Below are 16,486 nucleotides of genomic sequence, written 5' to 3' on the forward strand. Positions count from 1 at the left end.
TCGATATTCCAATCGACATCCGTTCTGTCCACGACATTTCGTATTTCATGACATCTAGTTTTGCATGTGTATGTGTATTGATTGCTCTAGTGTTTTTTTTTTCTAATTCTTATTTTTCCTTCTTCGAGTTTCTTACATACATTTATCGCCCTTCCATTGGGTGGCGCACATTTTTCTCCGTACAGGGTCTATTTGTTTGCTTCGATTGTTGGATTGTGTGTGAGTGTTTCTATTCATGTTTTTTTTTCATCGCTTCATTGGGTTTATGCTTGTTCGCGAAGCGCCAGTACGCAAATTATCGCGACACAACTATTGTTGAACTAATCATGATAGTGCAAAATGTTAGTCGCCGTCTCAATGCTGTACTTCATTGACGTTTTGAGTCTTTGAATTGTATTGATTTGATGTTCACATGCTATCTGGCAAATCGTAAAGATTCTATATGTAATCTATTGTTTTAATGTCCTATAAAATAGCAAAAGATCCCTTACTACGATCAAAAGTGATCATGGGCTCCTAATAGTAAGGTCAAAACGACGTGAAACACGGTGCGTAGGCGGCTGCGATCGAAGCGGCCCGGTGAGTGTAGCGGTTAGGATTGACGTGGGACCATCGCGAATAGCAGCGATTAGTAGTGATAGCAAGGGTCCCACCTCGATCCATGACGCTCCACCGCACCGCTTCGAGCGCAACCACTTACGCAACTACACCATGCTCCATTTCGATTTGACAATACTGTACATAGAAGAAAATACAAAATCCACCTATTTCATTCGTAATGCTTGCGAGAAGAAATATTACATCGACTAAAAAGTATTTGAACATTTCTTCGAGTGAAGACTGGAGATCAAATGTCTATACCAATGTAAATTACTACCTTCTTCCAATGCACAGACAACTTGTGGATCCGGTGTTTTCAGAACGTAGCATGGCGGGGAGACGAAGAATGTTCTCAGTACAACTTTGACATGGGGCAAAGGTCTTGAAGTCCTTCCCTTCCAAGCAATGAATGGGATCCTACAAAAGGTTTTAGTCGGATGGAGCCAGATCTGGCCTGTATGAGGGATGAGGGAGAACAGTCGAAGCATATTCGCCGAGCTAACAACTCACTTCACTTCACTTTTCGGCGGAGGTACGTTGCCACAAAAAGTTTGGCACATATTCTGCTTCTTCACCATTGCCAGCTTCTCCAGTTCAGTTTCGACGATGTCGTGGGCGGTACCTCCAGTACCTGCTGTCGTCCTGAAAGATTGAAATGGATCTCCATCCACTATACGCCGCAGCTCCTTCAAGTTGAGTTTAGATGGCCTGTCCAGACTTCACTCCGTCTTCTAAACTATAGCCTCTGGGCCTGAAGCGATTGTACCAGTTTAGGATGGTGTGATATCTCGGAGCGTGTTCTTAGTGAACATTCTTCATTTTGGTCTCCGGTCGATCGCGACGTTACTTGCTCCTAATCGTCACTGTGCAGTTTTCATTATGATTGCTGCATATAACATGTACCAGCGCAAGAACCTGAGGGAACAGCTCTGCTAACACTATTTTTTTTTGCCTAGGTCACAGTGTGAAAAGCAATTTACGTACAAAAAAAAAATTTGACAGATAATCACCAGGTCTTGTGTGCTTGAAACCTTAGCATTTTGTACCTAATTTATAATTCTTGTTCTGCCAACGAGGTTAAGTGAAACTTCATTCGTGGTACCACCACGCAATCATGTCATCTTTTTCAAAGGTCTGAAAATGGCTCGAGGTCTTTGATACTATGCATATCCCATCGAACTCCTCTTCTCTCCTTGCCAAACCCTTAACATTTGAGGTGGTCTCCTTATTACAGACATCACCCCGCGAATCTGGGGTGGTGCGGGTTTCAGGTGGGTTATGCCTATACGGAGTCGTTGATTATGGAGAGAAGGGTAATTCCGTCCATTTTTTCTTAGCTGCCGTAAAAAATGGCCCGGAAGATACGGCTTCAAACGTTCCCGCGCTTCTTTCCACGACAAGTTCGGTTGGAGCGCGCCAGCCTTGTGCCCCCGCCGCATTCTTCGGCCCGTTTTTTACGGCAATTAGGAAGAAATAGACGGATTCACCCTTCTCTCCATAATCTAGGAACCCGTATAGGCATAACTCACCTGAAACCTGCACCACCCTGGATTCGTGGGGTAATCCCTTTTAGCCACCAAAGTAGAAGGGGTTTTCTGCGGTTGCTACAAGAGGAAGTGCAAGATAATGGTGTTTCGAACGTGTATCATCGGTACATTACTTATCCACTTTTCATAAAACTGTTTTTGGTGCACTAAAAGTAAAGTAGCCGTCTATGTTCCTCTTCATGCGATTGAGCTTATCCGTTATCATAGATCTCAGAGTCTCCAGTGGCAATGGGTATCGACAACAAGCATCTGGTTGAGGATTCAAATGCCAAAGCGCTTCTTCGCTGAACTTCTCTTTCGTAGCTGCTTTTCATCATACAGCCATGACAATAGAACTCGTCCACAAGTTCAATCGGTTGTCCATTCACCTTACTTGCCGTTACGAGACTCTGGAGAATGCATATTTGCCTCCATTTATCTCGGTGAAGTCGTAAACCGTAGACTCAAAATAATTTTGACACAAGGTTGTCGACGGAAGATAGCGTAAGCTGCATGGAGCGAATACCACTACATTGTCTCGCACCAGAGCTCGACCACGAAACCTCCGACCACGAAACGTCCGACGCTGCTTCGACGAAGTGGACAGGATCCTGCGCAGCTGTTCTTCGCATTATTTCATCGACTCCAGTGCTGGGCAGAAAGGATTCACCTGTCACCTTTTGTCTTACTACAGTTTCCACTTCTAACGGTGAGGTACACCCGGCTAGCGCTCGCTCTGCAAACTCGATTTATACTCTCAGATAGGCAAAGAAACATTCCTGAGATCCCACTGACGCGAAATGCGTTGGTAACACAACCTCTATGATTATGGATTCAATAAAGAGTCACATTCAATCTATCTATTCTTATCTTGGTCTTAGGGGTGGGTATGTCGGTTAGAGGTCCGTTTTAGCCATGCGGTCGGTGATTCGAAACCGCTCTAGGGCCACCAAGCTCTTCATGCCTCCGGGATCGACAAATTGGTATCAGACTTGTCTGATACCAATTTGTCGATCCCGGAGGCATGAAGAGGAGGATAAAACACTTGATCATCACCGCAATTCATTGTATAGGCCAACGCGCGTTCCAAAACCTCAAAGATTACGAATTGCACTAAAACGCGTTGGCGCATCCCAAGTGGATTGTACGCCATTGACTTTATCCTTGTTTTATCTTGGTTTTTAGAGTTGTCAGCTACTGTCGCTTGTATCCGAAAAACTCCTTCAGAATTTGTTTGTTCATGAAATATATAACAGAAAAGGGCTGGATTTCTGGAATTTCAAGGACTTTGTTCACATTATTGCTGTTACAGAGCTCTTTTTGACTTATTTTTTGGTGGTATCACCTCATAAACTGTTTAAAAGCATCACTCCACGAATCTGAGGTAGTACGGATTTCAGGTGGAGTATTCGTATACGGGATCGTGGATTATGGAGAGGTGGATGATTGCGTCCATTTCTTGCTAATTGACGTAAAAAAACGGCCCGGAAGATGCGGCGTGTGCACACGGCTGGCGCGCTCCAATCGAACTCGTTGTGGAAAATAGCGCGCCGGAACGCTCGAGGCCGTATCTTCGGGGCCGTTTTCTACGGCAGTTAGGAAGAAATGGACGGAATCACTCCCCTCTCCTTAATCTACAATCCCGTACACGAATACTCCACCTGAAATCCGTGCCACCTCAGATTCGTGGAGTGATGCCTTTAACACACTTTATGAGATCAACAATTGGATTATACCACCAAGAAGTGTTTTTTCTTTAATTTTGTCTTACTACAAACAATAAACACTACAAAATCTCCCAGACAACCGTACTCCTTATTTTTATGCATAACCTAATAGTAGGAGCTAAATGATAGAGTTATCGTATAATATATACGAGCACACGTTAAGAACGGAAATGTCGTCGTAGTTGAAAAATAAAAGCTATTGGTGGGAAATATTAGAAAGCACATTCAATGATGTCGTACAGAGCCTTCGGTACATTATTTCGCTCCGCCTCCGACTTTTGCTGCTCGAGCCAACTCCGACGGAGTCATATCCGGGCATGATTCATAGCCACCATCATCGCCCATTTTTGATTTGGTCATCTGCGTTAGGTTAGAATTATTTTCATCAAATTTTCTTCAAGCTCCATTGATTACAGAATGGAAGAAAAATTGTCACTTGGTCACTTACCGTACTTTTTGCTCCAGGGGTTCCTGCTGCGTTATTACCCTAAAAATTTTTCTTTCTTGCTTATTAATTGTTATAATGATTTTTGATCGGTGGGAGTGACATATTTGTTCGAGATGTTATGTACAACGTACCTGGTCTTTTTCAGCAGCTTGAGCTGACTTAGACCCAGCATCATGTCTTGGCTGAAATAATTGGATACAGAAATGAGAAGCATTCTTTTATGTTTGACCAGAGAACATGCCTCATATTCCATTTTTTTCATATTATATCATTCTCATTTTTGTTCATATTTTCATCCAGAATCATCCAGAGAACATTATTATTATTATATATTATTATTATTATTATTATTATATATTATTACTATTATTATTGTATTATTTTCATTTAATTTATATTTTGTCTGGAGGACATGTCTCATATTCTATTTTATTAATATTATATTATTTTCATTTTATTCATATTTTATCGAAAGAACGTTATTATTATTATTATTATTATTATTATTATTATTATTATTATTATTATTATTATTATTATTATTATTATTATTATTGCTATTATTATTACTCATATTATATTATTTTTATTTTGTTCATATTTTATCTCATATTCTACAGCCTGGATTTTCTGGAGAATTTATTTGACTTCCGTGCACCTAACTAAACTATCCGTTACGTTAAAGACATTTGTTAGGAAATTTTCATCGAACACGGCGGTAATGGCTGTCGACATATGTCGAACTACATATGTACGTGAATGTGAAATTACGACAATGAGCTATCTGCAAAGTAACATGTTTTGGTGGCTGCTGGAATTCTGGAACATTGATCATATATGGAACAATAGCAGAGCATCAAATTCACAATCCTTATGCGTAGACGACTTGGCAGTATTCACTTATCATGTAGGAGAAAATAGGACGAGCAAAATTTTCTCCACAAACTCGTGTGAGCTCTCTTATTCCGAGAAATATATTGCGAACAGATCGATAATAGAATAAGTCCTCATACTTTTTACTTTTACTATCACTTAAACATTTATAAGCTTTCTAAAAATCTTTTCAGTTTCAACGTCTTATTTATGAACTTTTTGGGCTGGTCCTGCTTTTGCATGTTTCATCAGTTGTTTCCCGTTTTCGTGATGAAAACCTATTGCTAAGACCTTTCCGAATAAAGCGTTTATAAAGTTTTTGAGGATTTAAATTTATCGGTTTTCTCACAATTATTGTTCACATACCGCCATTGGACCACCAGGTGGTTTTCCGGCTGCCTGTCTCGGTTTGTCCTTGCTACCGCATCCCAATAGATGTAGCACTGTTATTACACTTGACAAAAGCAAGAGTGCGAGGGTGACCAGTGGCATGATCTACAAAATTAAAATTTAATTTTTTCATATAATTAATGTTTCACATAGCGCTCTTATGGTTATAGAAGTGTGTGGTGTCAGTTGGAAGTCCTCGAGTTTGCCTTTATGATTTGGGGAAATCTTACAGACGCAATTCATTTTATGAGTTCAAACCATATTTTTTTGATTATCTTCTAGAAACATAAAGACTGAAGAAGACTAAGAATTCTTCTTCTGTGATCTTGGCCCCTTTGCGAGTTTTTCGCACCAACATCATCCTAGCCCCTCTTTACCCACTTTCCGTCTATCCGAAAGAAAAGGTTCCTAAGAACCCAACGGTATTTCCAAACGCTTAACGTGAATGGCTGAATTTATCTTCAAAAGCCTAACGTGAATAGTTAAACTCAAAGCCTCTTGAAATCATATTTTTTGTAGAATTTTTTGAAAAAAAAAAATAATCCTAAGAAGTTCATCATTCGATTGCGTTGACGCTACCAGAGGGAAGGTGGGACTTCTCGGGGGTCTGAATTATTTTCTTCATTCTTAGATCGATACTTTTTTTTTGAAAGAAGGCTTCCAAGTCACCTACACATCTTGACTCGGGGAATAAGTCGTGTTTTGTCTTTCAAAGTTAGTAATATCCATGTAAATGAAGAAAATCCACAAAATATTATGCATTATTTGACTTTCACCTACACCACCGTCGTGTATTGATTTCTTAGTTCGATTGGCTTTTGTTTTTCGAATCATTGAAATTAAGTCCGGAGTGGGCAAAACGAAGCATTTTCGACACTTGTCTTTTGCATTGAATCGAGGTGATAAGGCCCAGGGCATGAAATACTGGAAAACAAATGGAGAACGTGGGAACTTAATGTCTGGCTCATTTTTTTGTGTGTAATTACGCAAGATTAGAATCCTTCATAAGGTTGAGAAAACCGTTTTCACCTATTTCCTTTCACCGCCTCCAGAACGCCTTTTCAAACATTTCTGCTAATGGAAATTGGATTTCTGCCTCTAATTTCTTGTAATTTGCATGATTAGAGTTTTTCTCAGTCGGATTTCGAGGTTTTAAGATGCTACAAAATCCTAATATGCTATAAAATAACGCTAATAGGATGGAAGAAAAATAAAAGTTTACGAAATAAAAAAAAAACTAGAGGTGACCTAGTACCAAAGCAACACAAAACTAATGGAAAAATATCGATAGTACTAATGTCGATAGGAGCTGAATCGGTAGATTTTAATCCATTCTACGTAATATTTATGCGAATATAAGATGAAAACTGTAGAAGTAGAAAAAAAACGACAAAAGTCGACAAATCGAGTCCTAGCGCCGTAATCCTCAGGCGTTAGAAGTGAGACGTGATAATATATTCATCTGGATACGTTAGGAACACACTTAAGACATCAACTATAATACTTTTTTTAAGTGCTTATCTGTTGCCCACCTAAGATTGGCTTTTGCTAGCAGACTTCACAGACGCGGTGGCGCAGCTTGTGCGCGTTTCTAACAATAGGTGGTCATTCACACGTGGAAAACATCAACATCTTGCACTGCCATCGAAAGTGACTAAAGTAAATCGTCTGCGCTTCTTTGGTCATGTATTAAGGAGACCGGCAGATCACCTTGTTCAACGAGTTTTGAGGAGTTCGTCGGGTTCGAGCTGGAAGAAGCCACCTGGCCGAAAACGGAAGTTCTGGACTGAGGCGGTGAAAGAGGACCTGAAGACACTCGGCGTGGGGGCGTTGGGCGAGACGTAGGTTTCGCGAGTATGGATAACGACGAATGGATTGATTCGTGAGCTCTCGCAGAGGGAGGTTGGGGTGTGTTCAGGACGGCACACCTCGGCGAAGATGCGGGTAATAGCGTCAGGCGATGACATCAGCCCGCCGGTTAAGTCAAGTAAGTCAAGGTGGTCATCCACAATACACGAGCACGTCATAGAGCTTGTTCGATAATCACTAGTTGTTAGAGAAGCGCACTAGCTATCACATCTGTGAACTGTGCTGGGAGTCTTGCCATTCCTATTGGTGCATGAAAAAACGTACCTGCTGTACAAAGATGAGACGTTAGTCGGAATTATATGAACAGAAATGAGCCACACCACTATTTTGGACGCTAGGACTTCTTATCATTATCGTCACTATTAAGAATCGTAGGCCGGTTGTAGTGTAGCGGTTAGAGGTTCCGCTTTCTGCACGATCGATCGGAGGTTCGAGTCCGCTCTAGTGCTCACCAAGCCTTTCATCCCTCCAGGGTCGATAAATCTCCAGGGCATCCGAAGCGGATTGATTAACGCCAGACACTTTATCCTTTATCCTTTATTTTGGTTTTAGAGGCGGGTATAGCGCAGTCGTCAGAGGTGGCTGTAGCCACACGATCGATGGTTCCAAGCTCTTAATGCCTCCAGGATTGACAAATTGGTATCAGACTTGATCTGTCTGGGAGGATAAAAACACTTGATCATCGGCTGGCCACCGCAACTCATTGTATAGGCCAAAAACCTCAACGACTGCAGTAAAACGCGTTGGCGCATCCCAAGTGGATTGATACGCCAGTGACTTTACTGAAGATTGTTCGAGTTGAATATTATCTAGCTTTCTAGGCAATACATGTACACACAACCGCCTGAATTCCGGCCGAGGCTGGATTTTCAGGCTTACTATGATGCTTGCTAGGCTAGCGTTCAGTAATCGATAAAAATTCAAGGGAGGGTTCAAGAGAGATAAGGAACACTTTCTGTAAATTTCTGCTTGGGAATTACAATTTTCTGTTGGCAAAAACCCTTATTTTGCCTTTCGAGGAAAATAAGCATTAGTGGAAGATTTTGAAACGTTCTTGCTAATCGGAAATGTCAGTATCACATTTGAAGGGTACTTAGACTTATTCGTTTACGTCACTTTGATACTTCTGTAATTTCATACGGAATTATCATCATCTTTTTCTCTTCGCTATTAAAACATATCCATGTGTTAACATAAGATTACATTATTATTACCATCATACTTGATAACGATAAGGGTCCAAGAAGAAGGAACAAGAAGCAAATCTAATTGAAGAGGTCTCCCTATTCTTCCTGAATTATTATTCCCCCAGCCTGAAGGTGCGGCTAAAGCCGAACTTCAGGTAGTAGTTCGAATGTTCTTTTGTCTTGAAACCTCGGCATATTCTGTCTGTGTTTTGTTATAGTGTGCCTACGAGGTTTTTAGATGGAACCTTTATTTAAATAAATAACGCATGATGAATCTAAAAGTTTATTTACCTCCACTAACATATGAGGGAAACTAAGTTGCCTTATCAAAGCCAACATACATGTGCATGTGCACCTAGCTTTGCACAACGGTTAAAATGTAGAATACTCGCCCACCAGGTGCATGACAATGGTATTTTCGTAACGCACAGACACAGACAGACACACAGACACAGACACAAACACACACATACACACACAAACACACACAAACACACGGACTAAGCGCGTTATTATATAGCATGATGAATCTAAGACTATAACACTTCACGTTTCTGTGGATTAACAACAGTAATTACAAGAGCGGCTGTGTGCTACTGCGTTCTTTAAAAATTCAAAGTTACACGTCCTCTCTCGTATGAAGTGCATGCGAAAATAAGAAATATTTCACAAACTGATAAGCTACAAAACCGTGTTATTCTCGGAAGACAACAGTTCAGAAACTTTGTTAGCCTTGGATCTCCGAAAGCAAATCGAAACTGGTCTAAATGAATTATCTTCAAAACCCACAGAAGCACAGGAACATTCTAATACGCACAGATAGACTAACCTCCTTATAATATGTAGAAATGTAAATATAACTTGACTCATTCAGCTACAAGGCACACAGGTGTTACGACTACATACCGTTACTCGTATCTTCTCCAAAGTGCGTCAAACCGTTCCTCATTTTTCGTTTTCTGAAAACGCAAAATTTTATCCGAACTGTGTACACACGCCAAAAGTCTCCGGATTTTCTGTACCCACCTATGGAGCTTCACAATTCCTATTCACGAGCAGGCCGTGTTTTCTGTCTTCGGTATGCATACTGCGTCGAAGCTGGAAAAGCTAGTTCTATCATGGCATTCTGAAGGGAACTTTTGTAATTCGCTTTTGTGCCTTCATATACTGCGATTGAAAAATCGAACATAATTCTACACAACTACGCCAGAAGGCGAGAAGATGTTGATTCTTCCATGGGACGTCCACCATTATAACAGCTCCAGTTTCGTTATGGCCTACCGACGTAAAAGGACTTGCTACCCAAACAGCATTATCGAACTTCATTATCGGTGTCCGGCATTCAATCCGGAGACTTTTGGCATGGGTATACAGGTCGGATAATTTTGATAAAATTTGCGTTTCCAGAAAACGGAAAATGAGGAACGGTTTGACGCACTTTGGAGAAGATATGAGTAACGGTATGTAGTCGTAACACCTGTGTGCCTTGTAGCCGAATGAGTCAAGTTATTTGCATTTCTACATATTGTAACGAGATTAGTCTATCTGTGTGTGGTGAAATGTTCCTGTGCTCCTGTAGGTCTTGAAGATACTTCATGTAAGGGGGAGAGTTAAACACTGTGTTGTACGGGTTCTCTGCAAAGCTTCACATAATGGCTTCAGACTGAGGATATAGATGTTAAGTCAAGCTTCAACAACAGCCTAAATTTTCTTGCAAATGTAAAGTGATTTGTTTCAGCAAAGACAAAGGAAACCTTCATCAACACAAATACTTCTGAAAAGAATCTTTGTCGATAACATCAGCTGATTTTGTTACACACGTTCGTTTTTAAGAAACCATTGGTATACATATGTGTAGGTGTGGGCGTCCGCTAATATTGGACTTCGGACTCTTACTGGTGCTCGCTGTGGTCGCTTCCATCGACTATAAAAATTTGAAGTATTGGAACCTTCTGCGAACCTCTCATTAGAATTATTTGTCTTTTCCCAAACAGCAATTTCATCGCTTTTTAAAAAAAAAAGAAACACAAGAATTGATGAAGAAAACTAGTGAAGATTCCATAGTTTTCTTGCTAAAAGCGTTAGCACTACATTTGGAGGATAATCAAACTTGATTTTGCACCTGCATTTTACATTTCCTCGATACCGCTACAGTTTGAGAACATTATCCAAAGTATCCGTTTTCCCACCTTTGTTTTCTAACAGTTAACATAGGACGCATCAACTGTTTCTCCTGAGCTCCCGTTGTTCATCGGTTTGTTCGAGTGGGCATCAGTAGTACTACCATTCGTCCCGATAGCGCTTAAAGGCATCACCCCACGAATCTGAGGTGGTACGAATTTCAAGTGGAGTATTCGTATACCCTCCACAACGGTTTACCGCCTCATAGCGTGACACTGGGCGTCGAACTGCGATGCACAGCGGAGGTTCGTCCTCCGGCAGGGTCTCCCAAGCTGAGAAGGAGTTCGACACATCCGACATTCCGACTTCTCGGAATCGGAAGCCTAGCTAAGAGTAAACCACTGCTAAGATTCACCACCGTCTTGGCAAAATGTCGCAAGGTGGTTCCCTAATCCATATAGGTTGGGCGACGACCTGTGGTGAAAGCTAAGCTCGAAAAGTTTGGGGAAAAGTCTCTTTGCCACTCCAGCATATCACTGCCTCAGTACCCTGCACACTGGGCCCCGCCGTCTCAGACGTCGGACGGTATGGCAACCGGTGAGAGGCGATCAAATCTCAGGTTGCTCAGGGCGTCATTGATTCTGGACCAAGACGACACACGCACGACTCGCCATGGAGACTGTCTCAGACTGTGTACTTACAACGCGAGAACAGTTTCCACAGACGCTGACCTGAATGCCCTTCTCGGACCTGCAGAGCGTATCAAATTTCACGTGATTGTTCTGCAGGAGACCAAGTGCAGAAGGAGCGACGTACGACAGATGAATGACGGTACACTCGTCATTCGTGGAGAGAAGGTTCCGTCGCGAAATGTAGGCGGTGTTGGTTTTGTTGTGCACCCATCTGTCGTCCATCTTGTCGATTCTCACGAGATCCTGTCACCTCGTCTGGCCATTCTTCGCCTCCGCCCTCTCCGCCAAAAATCCATCAGTATCATCAACTGCTACTCATCAACATCAGCAGCTGATGAATCCGAATTGGACGCGTTTTACGAGGAGCTGTAGGAAGTAGTCTGCAACGAGAAGTCCTTCTACAAATTCGTTGTCGGAGACTTCAACGCAAAACTAGGAAAGGCCACAGAAGAGGAATGCAGGATTGGAAGATTTGGACTAGGGTCCTCTTTCATGGGAACTCTCTTTTCATGAAAAAAGATCATCGTCGGTGGACATGGGAACCGCCCAATGGCGCGACTCGTGCGGAGATCGACCAAATACTCACCAACTGGAGGTGGTGTCTACTTGGCGTCTCAGTAGTACCATCCTTTTGTAGTGGTTCTGATCACCGTCTCCTTCGTGCGAGAATACGACTTAGCCACACGATGGAAAAGAGCATCTGCTATCGGCAACGAAGGAGAAAAGAAGTCGTCTACGACGATTGCGTACTCGAGGACTCCTTGTCTCAAGGTGACTGGCACATCGAGGAAGACCCAGACGTGGACTACGAGATGCTGCTGAGAGGATTACGAGCTTGTGCTGAACGTGCCTCGAAGCTGCGCACGACAAACTTGGATCGAATTTCGAAGACCACCAAGGAATTGTTGGAAAGAAGAAGGGCTTTGAGGCTTGATCCGAATGCATCGCACATTGAGCGGTTAGTAGCAAACACTAGCTGCAGAAAAGCGTTGCAGGAGGATCTTTTGAAGTACAGGCAGAAGAAGATTCTGGAAGCAGCACAAAGAAGAACGAGTCTAAAGAAGTGCCGCAGGGATCTCCGCGAATATAATATTCCGCTAGCAACCTTGCTGAGCGAAGACCGGACTCGCACGTCTTCTCGTCGTGAGATGGAAACAATTACGGAGAGGTTCTACTCGAATCTTTTCGTTCATCAACTCCTGTGTCAAGCCCAATCATTCCCACTGGCGAAGCTCTTCGGGAGTGCGAGTCGCTATCAAGAGCATGAAACCTGGCACAGCCCCCGGACCTGATTTTATATCAGCAGACTTTCTTCGGGCTGGTGGCCATTCGCTTCATGTAATCTTAGCAGCGCACATGACATCCTATCTTCAGAAAGAAAGGATCCCAGACCAGTGGAAGACCTCGCGAACCGTTCTTATCCATAAGAAAGGTGACCGAGAGGACCTTCGGAACTGCCGTCCGATATGCTTGCTGAGCGTGTTATACAAAGTATTCACCAAGATCATCCTCACGCGCATATCTAGGACGCTGAGTGAAGCCCAGCCTCAAGAACAAGCTGGATTCCGCCAGGGGTTCAGCTGCTTGGACCACATCCAGACCGTGTCGAGGGTCATAGAGGTTTGCCGGGAATACCGCCTGCCCCTTGTTCAATGGATAATGAAATCACTATCCTGGGAAGAAAGGGGCATACGTGTTGATGGAAGATTTCTTTCGAACCTTCGTTTCGCGGACGACATCGTTCTCTTTTCGAGCAGTACCAATGAAGCAGAAACGATGCTCAACGAATTGAACGAAGCAGGGAAGAGAGTAGGACTACGAATAAACAGAAAGAAGACACAGTTCATGAAGAGCACCTACTGCGAGGACGGAGGAGTACAACTTGAAGGCTCCCAAATCGTGGAAACTCCGTCATACGTATACCTCGGACGTTCCATGAACATGGAAAACGACTTGAAGGAAGAACTGAATAGAAGAATGAGAGCAGCATGGGCAGCATTTGCAGCCGTCAGGGAAGCTACGGACCAACTGACGGACCAAGATCTTCGTGCCCATCTATTCGACTCGACAGTCCTTCCAGCGCTCTGTTACGCAGCGGAGACGTGGGCAGACACCGCGGCCACGTTAAGGAAGCTACCTACTACCCACAGATCCCTTGAGAGATGTCTCTTGAAGTTTAACCGGCGCACACAACACCTTGCCGGTCTTCGTAGCTCCGACTTAAGAGGAATGTCCTGTCTTCGCGACCCAGCGGAATAAGTATCGAAAGCAAAACATAGATGGGCCGGTCACATCATGAGAAGAATCGACGATAGATGGACAAAAAGAACGCTAGAGTGGATCCCAAGGGACACTAAACGCCCCCGAGGGAGGCCGCCAACGAGATCGGGTGACGTGTTCGCTGCACGGATGGACCAGCTGAGAGCTCAGCTGAACACGGCTCAAGGACCTTGTCAACGTCACTCACGAAGCTTGAAAACATTTTGGATGACAATGGCGAGGGAACGAAACGAGTGGAAGAGATGCTGGGACCCGCACGTCCAGTGAAGACGGGCCATCTAAGTATCTAAGTAAGTATTCGTATATGGGATACTAGATTATAGAGAGGGGTGTGATTCCGTCCATTTCTTCCTAATTGCCGTAGAAAACGGCCCGGAAGATACTGCTTCTAGCGTTCCGGCGCGCTACTTTCTACAAGATGTCCGAATGGAGCGTGCCAGCCTTGTGCACGCGCCGCATCTTCCGGACCGTTTTTACGGCAATTAGGAAGAAATGGACGAAATCACACCCCTTTCCATAATCTAGTATCCCGCACACGAATACTCCACTTGAAATTCGTACCACCTCAGATTCGTGGGGTGATGCTTTTAAGTATTATATCGATCGCGAGTGGTTTTTATATACCCTGTAGAGCTGCTCAGAAACAAGGGCAGCCAGAACGCGACCTATTGCATGGTTGTCTTGTGCATGTCGTTGAACAGGAGGCACAAATAGACCTCAAGTTCACTAATGAATGACGGTTGATTCCCAGCATGTAGAAAAAGCTCTGGCGAAATTCTCCCTCCCGACTTCATGTGCTAAATCTGTCATCCCCGATCATAACCACAACTTTAATAACTTTATGCAAGTTATTTATTTTCCTTTGATTGAATGTAAGACAAATATGAATTAATAGAAAGAATCAATAGTACCTGTAAGGCTAAAGGCTTTGTTGGTCGCTCCCCGGAGTTGGCTGGACGCATTTCCAGCAATGCTGCCAGAGAAAATGAACGAGCTTTTTGCACGAAATCCGTCACTGCTCCATTGAGGGATGATTACGACCTCAAACAATTGTGTTTTCCTGCAGAATTCATCGAACAGGTATCCTCTGTGCCTTCGATGAAATCGAATGGTCGCTTTTTTTTATCGTGGTGTTCTGTTTTGGAAATAAACACAAAATGAATTAAGGCAGTAACTCTGTAAGGAAACAAGTCTATTGCGCTTGTTTTACTTGAGAATATTGTTCTCCTACACGTTTGTTTAGGCTGCTCAAAAAAGCTCTATAGTAATAATACCCATTTCGGAAACTACCTTGGATGGTTCTATGTCAAGTTAAGGTCCTGAATCTTGACATAATGCGCTTTTTCCACCCGTTTCAAGAGTATGAATACTTTCTCGCCAAGTAAGGGAGATCTGTGATCCTCCAATTTCTCCGAGCCTTCCTATTTTCTAAATCATGTAAGACTTTACTTCTGTGATATTTTCTTCCTTATTTTTTTTGCATAAATGCCATATCTCAGCTCCCATCTACTGGAGAGAATCTAGTTTTGGAAATTTTCCTGAGCTTTCTCTACAGTCGAGTAACATGAGGAAAAATGCGACGCACTTAAAAATTTGGGAACATTTTCGCTGCGCTTGAAAGAGTGCTAGGGATATCGAAGTCCTCCTAAGTGTTTAAAGTCATCATCCCACGAATCTGAGGTGGTGCGGATTTCAGGTGGACTATTCGTATACGGGGTCGTGGATTATGGGGAGAAGAGTGATTCCGTCCATTTCTGCCTAATTACCGGATAAAACGGCCCGAAAGATACAGCGTGTGCACAAGGTTGGCACGCTCCAATCGAACTCGTTGTAGAAAGTAGCGCACCAGAACACTCGAAGCCGTATCTTCCGGGCCGTTTTTTACGGCAATTAGGAAGAAATGAACTGAATCACCCTTCTTTCCATAATCTACGATCCCATATACGAATACTCCATCTGGAATCCGTGCCACCTCAGATTCGTGGGGTGATGCCCTTAATTATGTTGAGAATCTTTTGCTTTGGACACTTTTTTTATTCTTGCGGTTTCTTTCAAACGGAACCACTCGATACTGTAAAAAAGGAAAGACAGTAAAAGACAGTAAAAAAAAGAACACAGTAAAAAAAGGAAGTAATTCGCCGCATGTTCAAATCAATCAAACGAACAATCTGTTCAAGTTCTTTCTCTCAAAATATATGAAAGAAGCACAAGATTATATATTCGTCGTAGTGAATACAGTATTAGCAACATCTATACCGTCTATGTCACGTGGCTCAAAACAGTTCATATTCTATTTATTGTTGAATGTTCTAAGTAACTCACTGTAAGAGAAACGAATACAAATACAGAGACAATCAGAAAAACAGAAAACACGGTTCGCTCAGTCGAAATACTTGAGGTGTTTGTGAGGTACTTCATGAATACGAACAGTTGCAGTAGATATTTCGCGTGAGATGAGGAGATGAGTAGACGGTATCACGTGTGGGCGGTAGCAAATTGAATACCAGCATGCAGTCACATGTTTATACACCCACTCTATCCACGCTATCAATCCTAATTCATAAATTTCGCCCACGTTTAATATTATCGCAAACCTGTGCACTTTCACTGAGATCCCCAGTAGCGCAATGGTAGCCGTTTTTTGCCGCGCACAAACACGCAGCGGAACAATCAACCGTACTCTTAAACGATATAAAACAATGAAAAAAATATATAGATACTCTGTCTAACCAATTAACTTGATAAGCGTTATGCTTCAGACTTTTTGTAGTGC

At 42.7% G+C, this 16,486-nt stretch overlaps 5 protein-coding genes across 7 annotated transcripts; 3 read left to right on the forward strand and 2 right to left on the reverse strand.

The window, feature by feature from the left end:
- Nucleotides 1-320: 320 nt before the first annotated feature.
- Nucleotides 321-2,122, reverse strand: RB195_012900 (uncharacterized protein; the record flags this gene model as incomplete). The annotated part of the gene is made up of 5 exons (XM_064202489.1): nt 321-438; nt 701-806; nt 878-1,017; nt 1,111-1,242; nt 2,088-2,122. 5 exons carry the CDS (start codon nt 2,120-2,122, stop codon nt 321-323), a joined length of 531 nt encoding a protein of 176 aa, XP_064058370.1.
- Nucleotides 2,123-4,108: 1,986 nt separating this feature from the next.
- RB195_012901 (uncharacterized protein) lies at nt 4,109-11,101 on the reverse strand (the record flags this gene model as incomplete). 2 transcript variants are annotated; one of them, XM_064202491.1, is made up of 6 exons in its annotated part: nt 4,109-4,213; nt 4,302-4,340; nt 4,433-4,483; nt 5,541-5,669; nt 7,698-7,700; nt 11,000-11,101. In XM_064202491.1, 6 exons carry the CDS (start codon nt 11,099-11,101, stop codon nt 4,109-4,111), a joined length of 429 nt encoding a protein of 142 aa, XP_064058371.1. The 2 variants fall into 2 exon arrangements, with proteins under 2 accessions (XP_064058371.1, XP_064058372.1); XM_064202490.1 differs by lacking the exons at nt 7,698-7,700; nt 11,000-11,101 and having other exon boundaries at nt 5,541-5,666.
- A 227-nt stretch (nt 11,102-11,328) lies between these two features.
- Nucleotides 11,329-11,805, forward strand: RB195_012902 (uncharacterized protein; the record flags this gene model as incomplete). Its single annotated transcript, XM_064202492.1, has 1 exon — nt 11,329-11,805. The coding sequence occupies one exon, from the start codon at nt 11,329-11,331 to the stop codon at nt 11,803-11,805; it is 477 nt and encodes a 158-aa protein (XP_064058373.1).
- Nucleotides 11,806-11,942: 137 nt separating this feature from the next.
- On the forward strand, nt 11,943-13,692 carry RB195_012903 (uncharacterized protein; the record flags this gene model as incomplete). Of its 2 annotated transcripts, XM_064202494.1 has the most annotated exons (3): nt 12,120-12,391; nt 12,449-12,601; nt 12,666-13,692. In XM_064202494.1, the coding sequence occupies 3 exons, from the start codon at nt 12,120-12,122 to the stop codon at nt 13,690-13,692; spliced, it is 1,452 nt and encodes a 483-aa protein (XP_064058375.1). The 2 variants fall into 2 exon arrangements, with proteins under 2 accessions (XP_064058374.1, XP_064058375.1); XM_064202493.1 differs by having other exon boundaries at nt 11,943-12,725.
- RB195_012904 (uncharacterized protein) lies at nt 12,790-13,692 on the forward strand (the record flags this gene model as incomplete). The annotated part of the gene is made up of 1 exon (XM_064202495.1): nt 12,790-13,692. One exon carries the CDS (start codon nt 12,790-12,792, stop codon nt 13,690-13,692), a length of 903 nt encoding a protein of 300 aa, XP_064058376.1.
- Nucleotides 13,693-16,486: the final 2,794 nt, after the last annotated feature.

Source organism: Necator americanus, chromosome V (genome assembly GCF_031761385.1).
Source record: "Necator americanus strain Aroian chromosome V, whole genome shotgun sequence".
In the NCBI taxonomy this organism is placed as follows: Eukaryota; Metazoa; Nematoda; class Chromadorea; order Rhabditida; family Ancylostomatidae; genus Necator; species Necator americanus.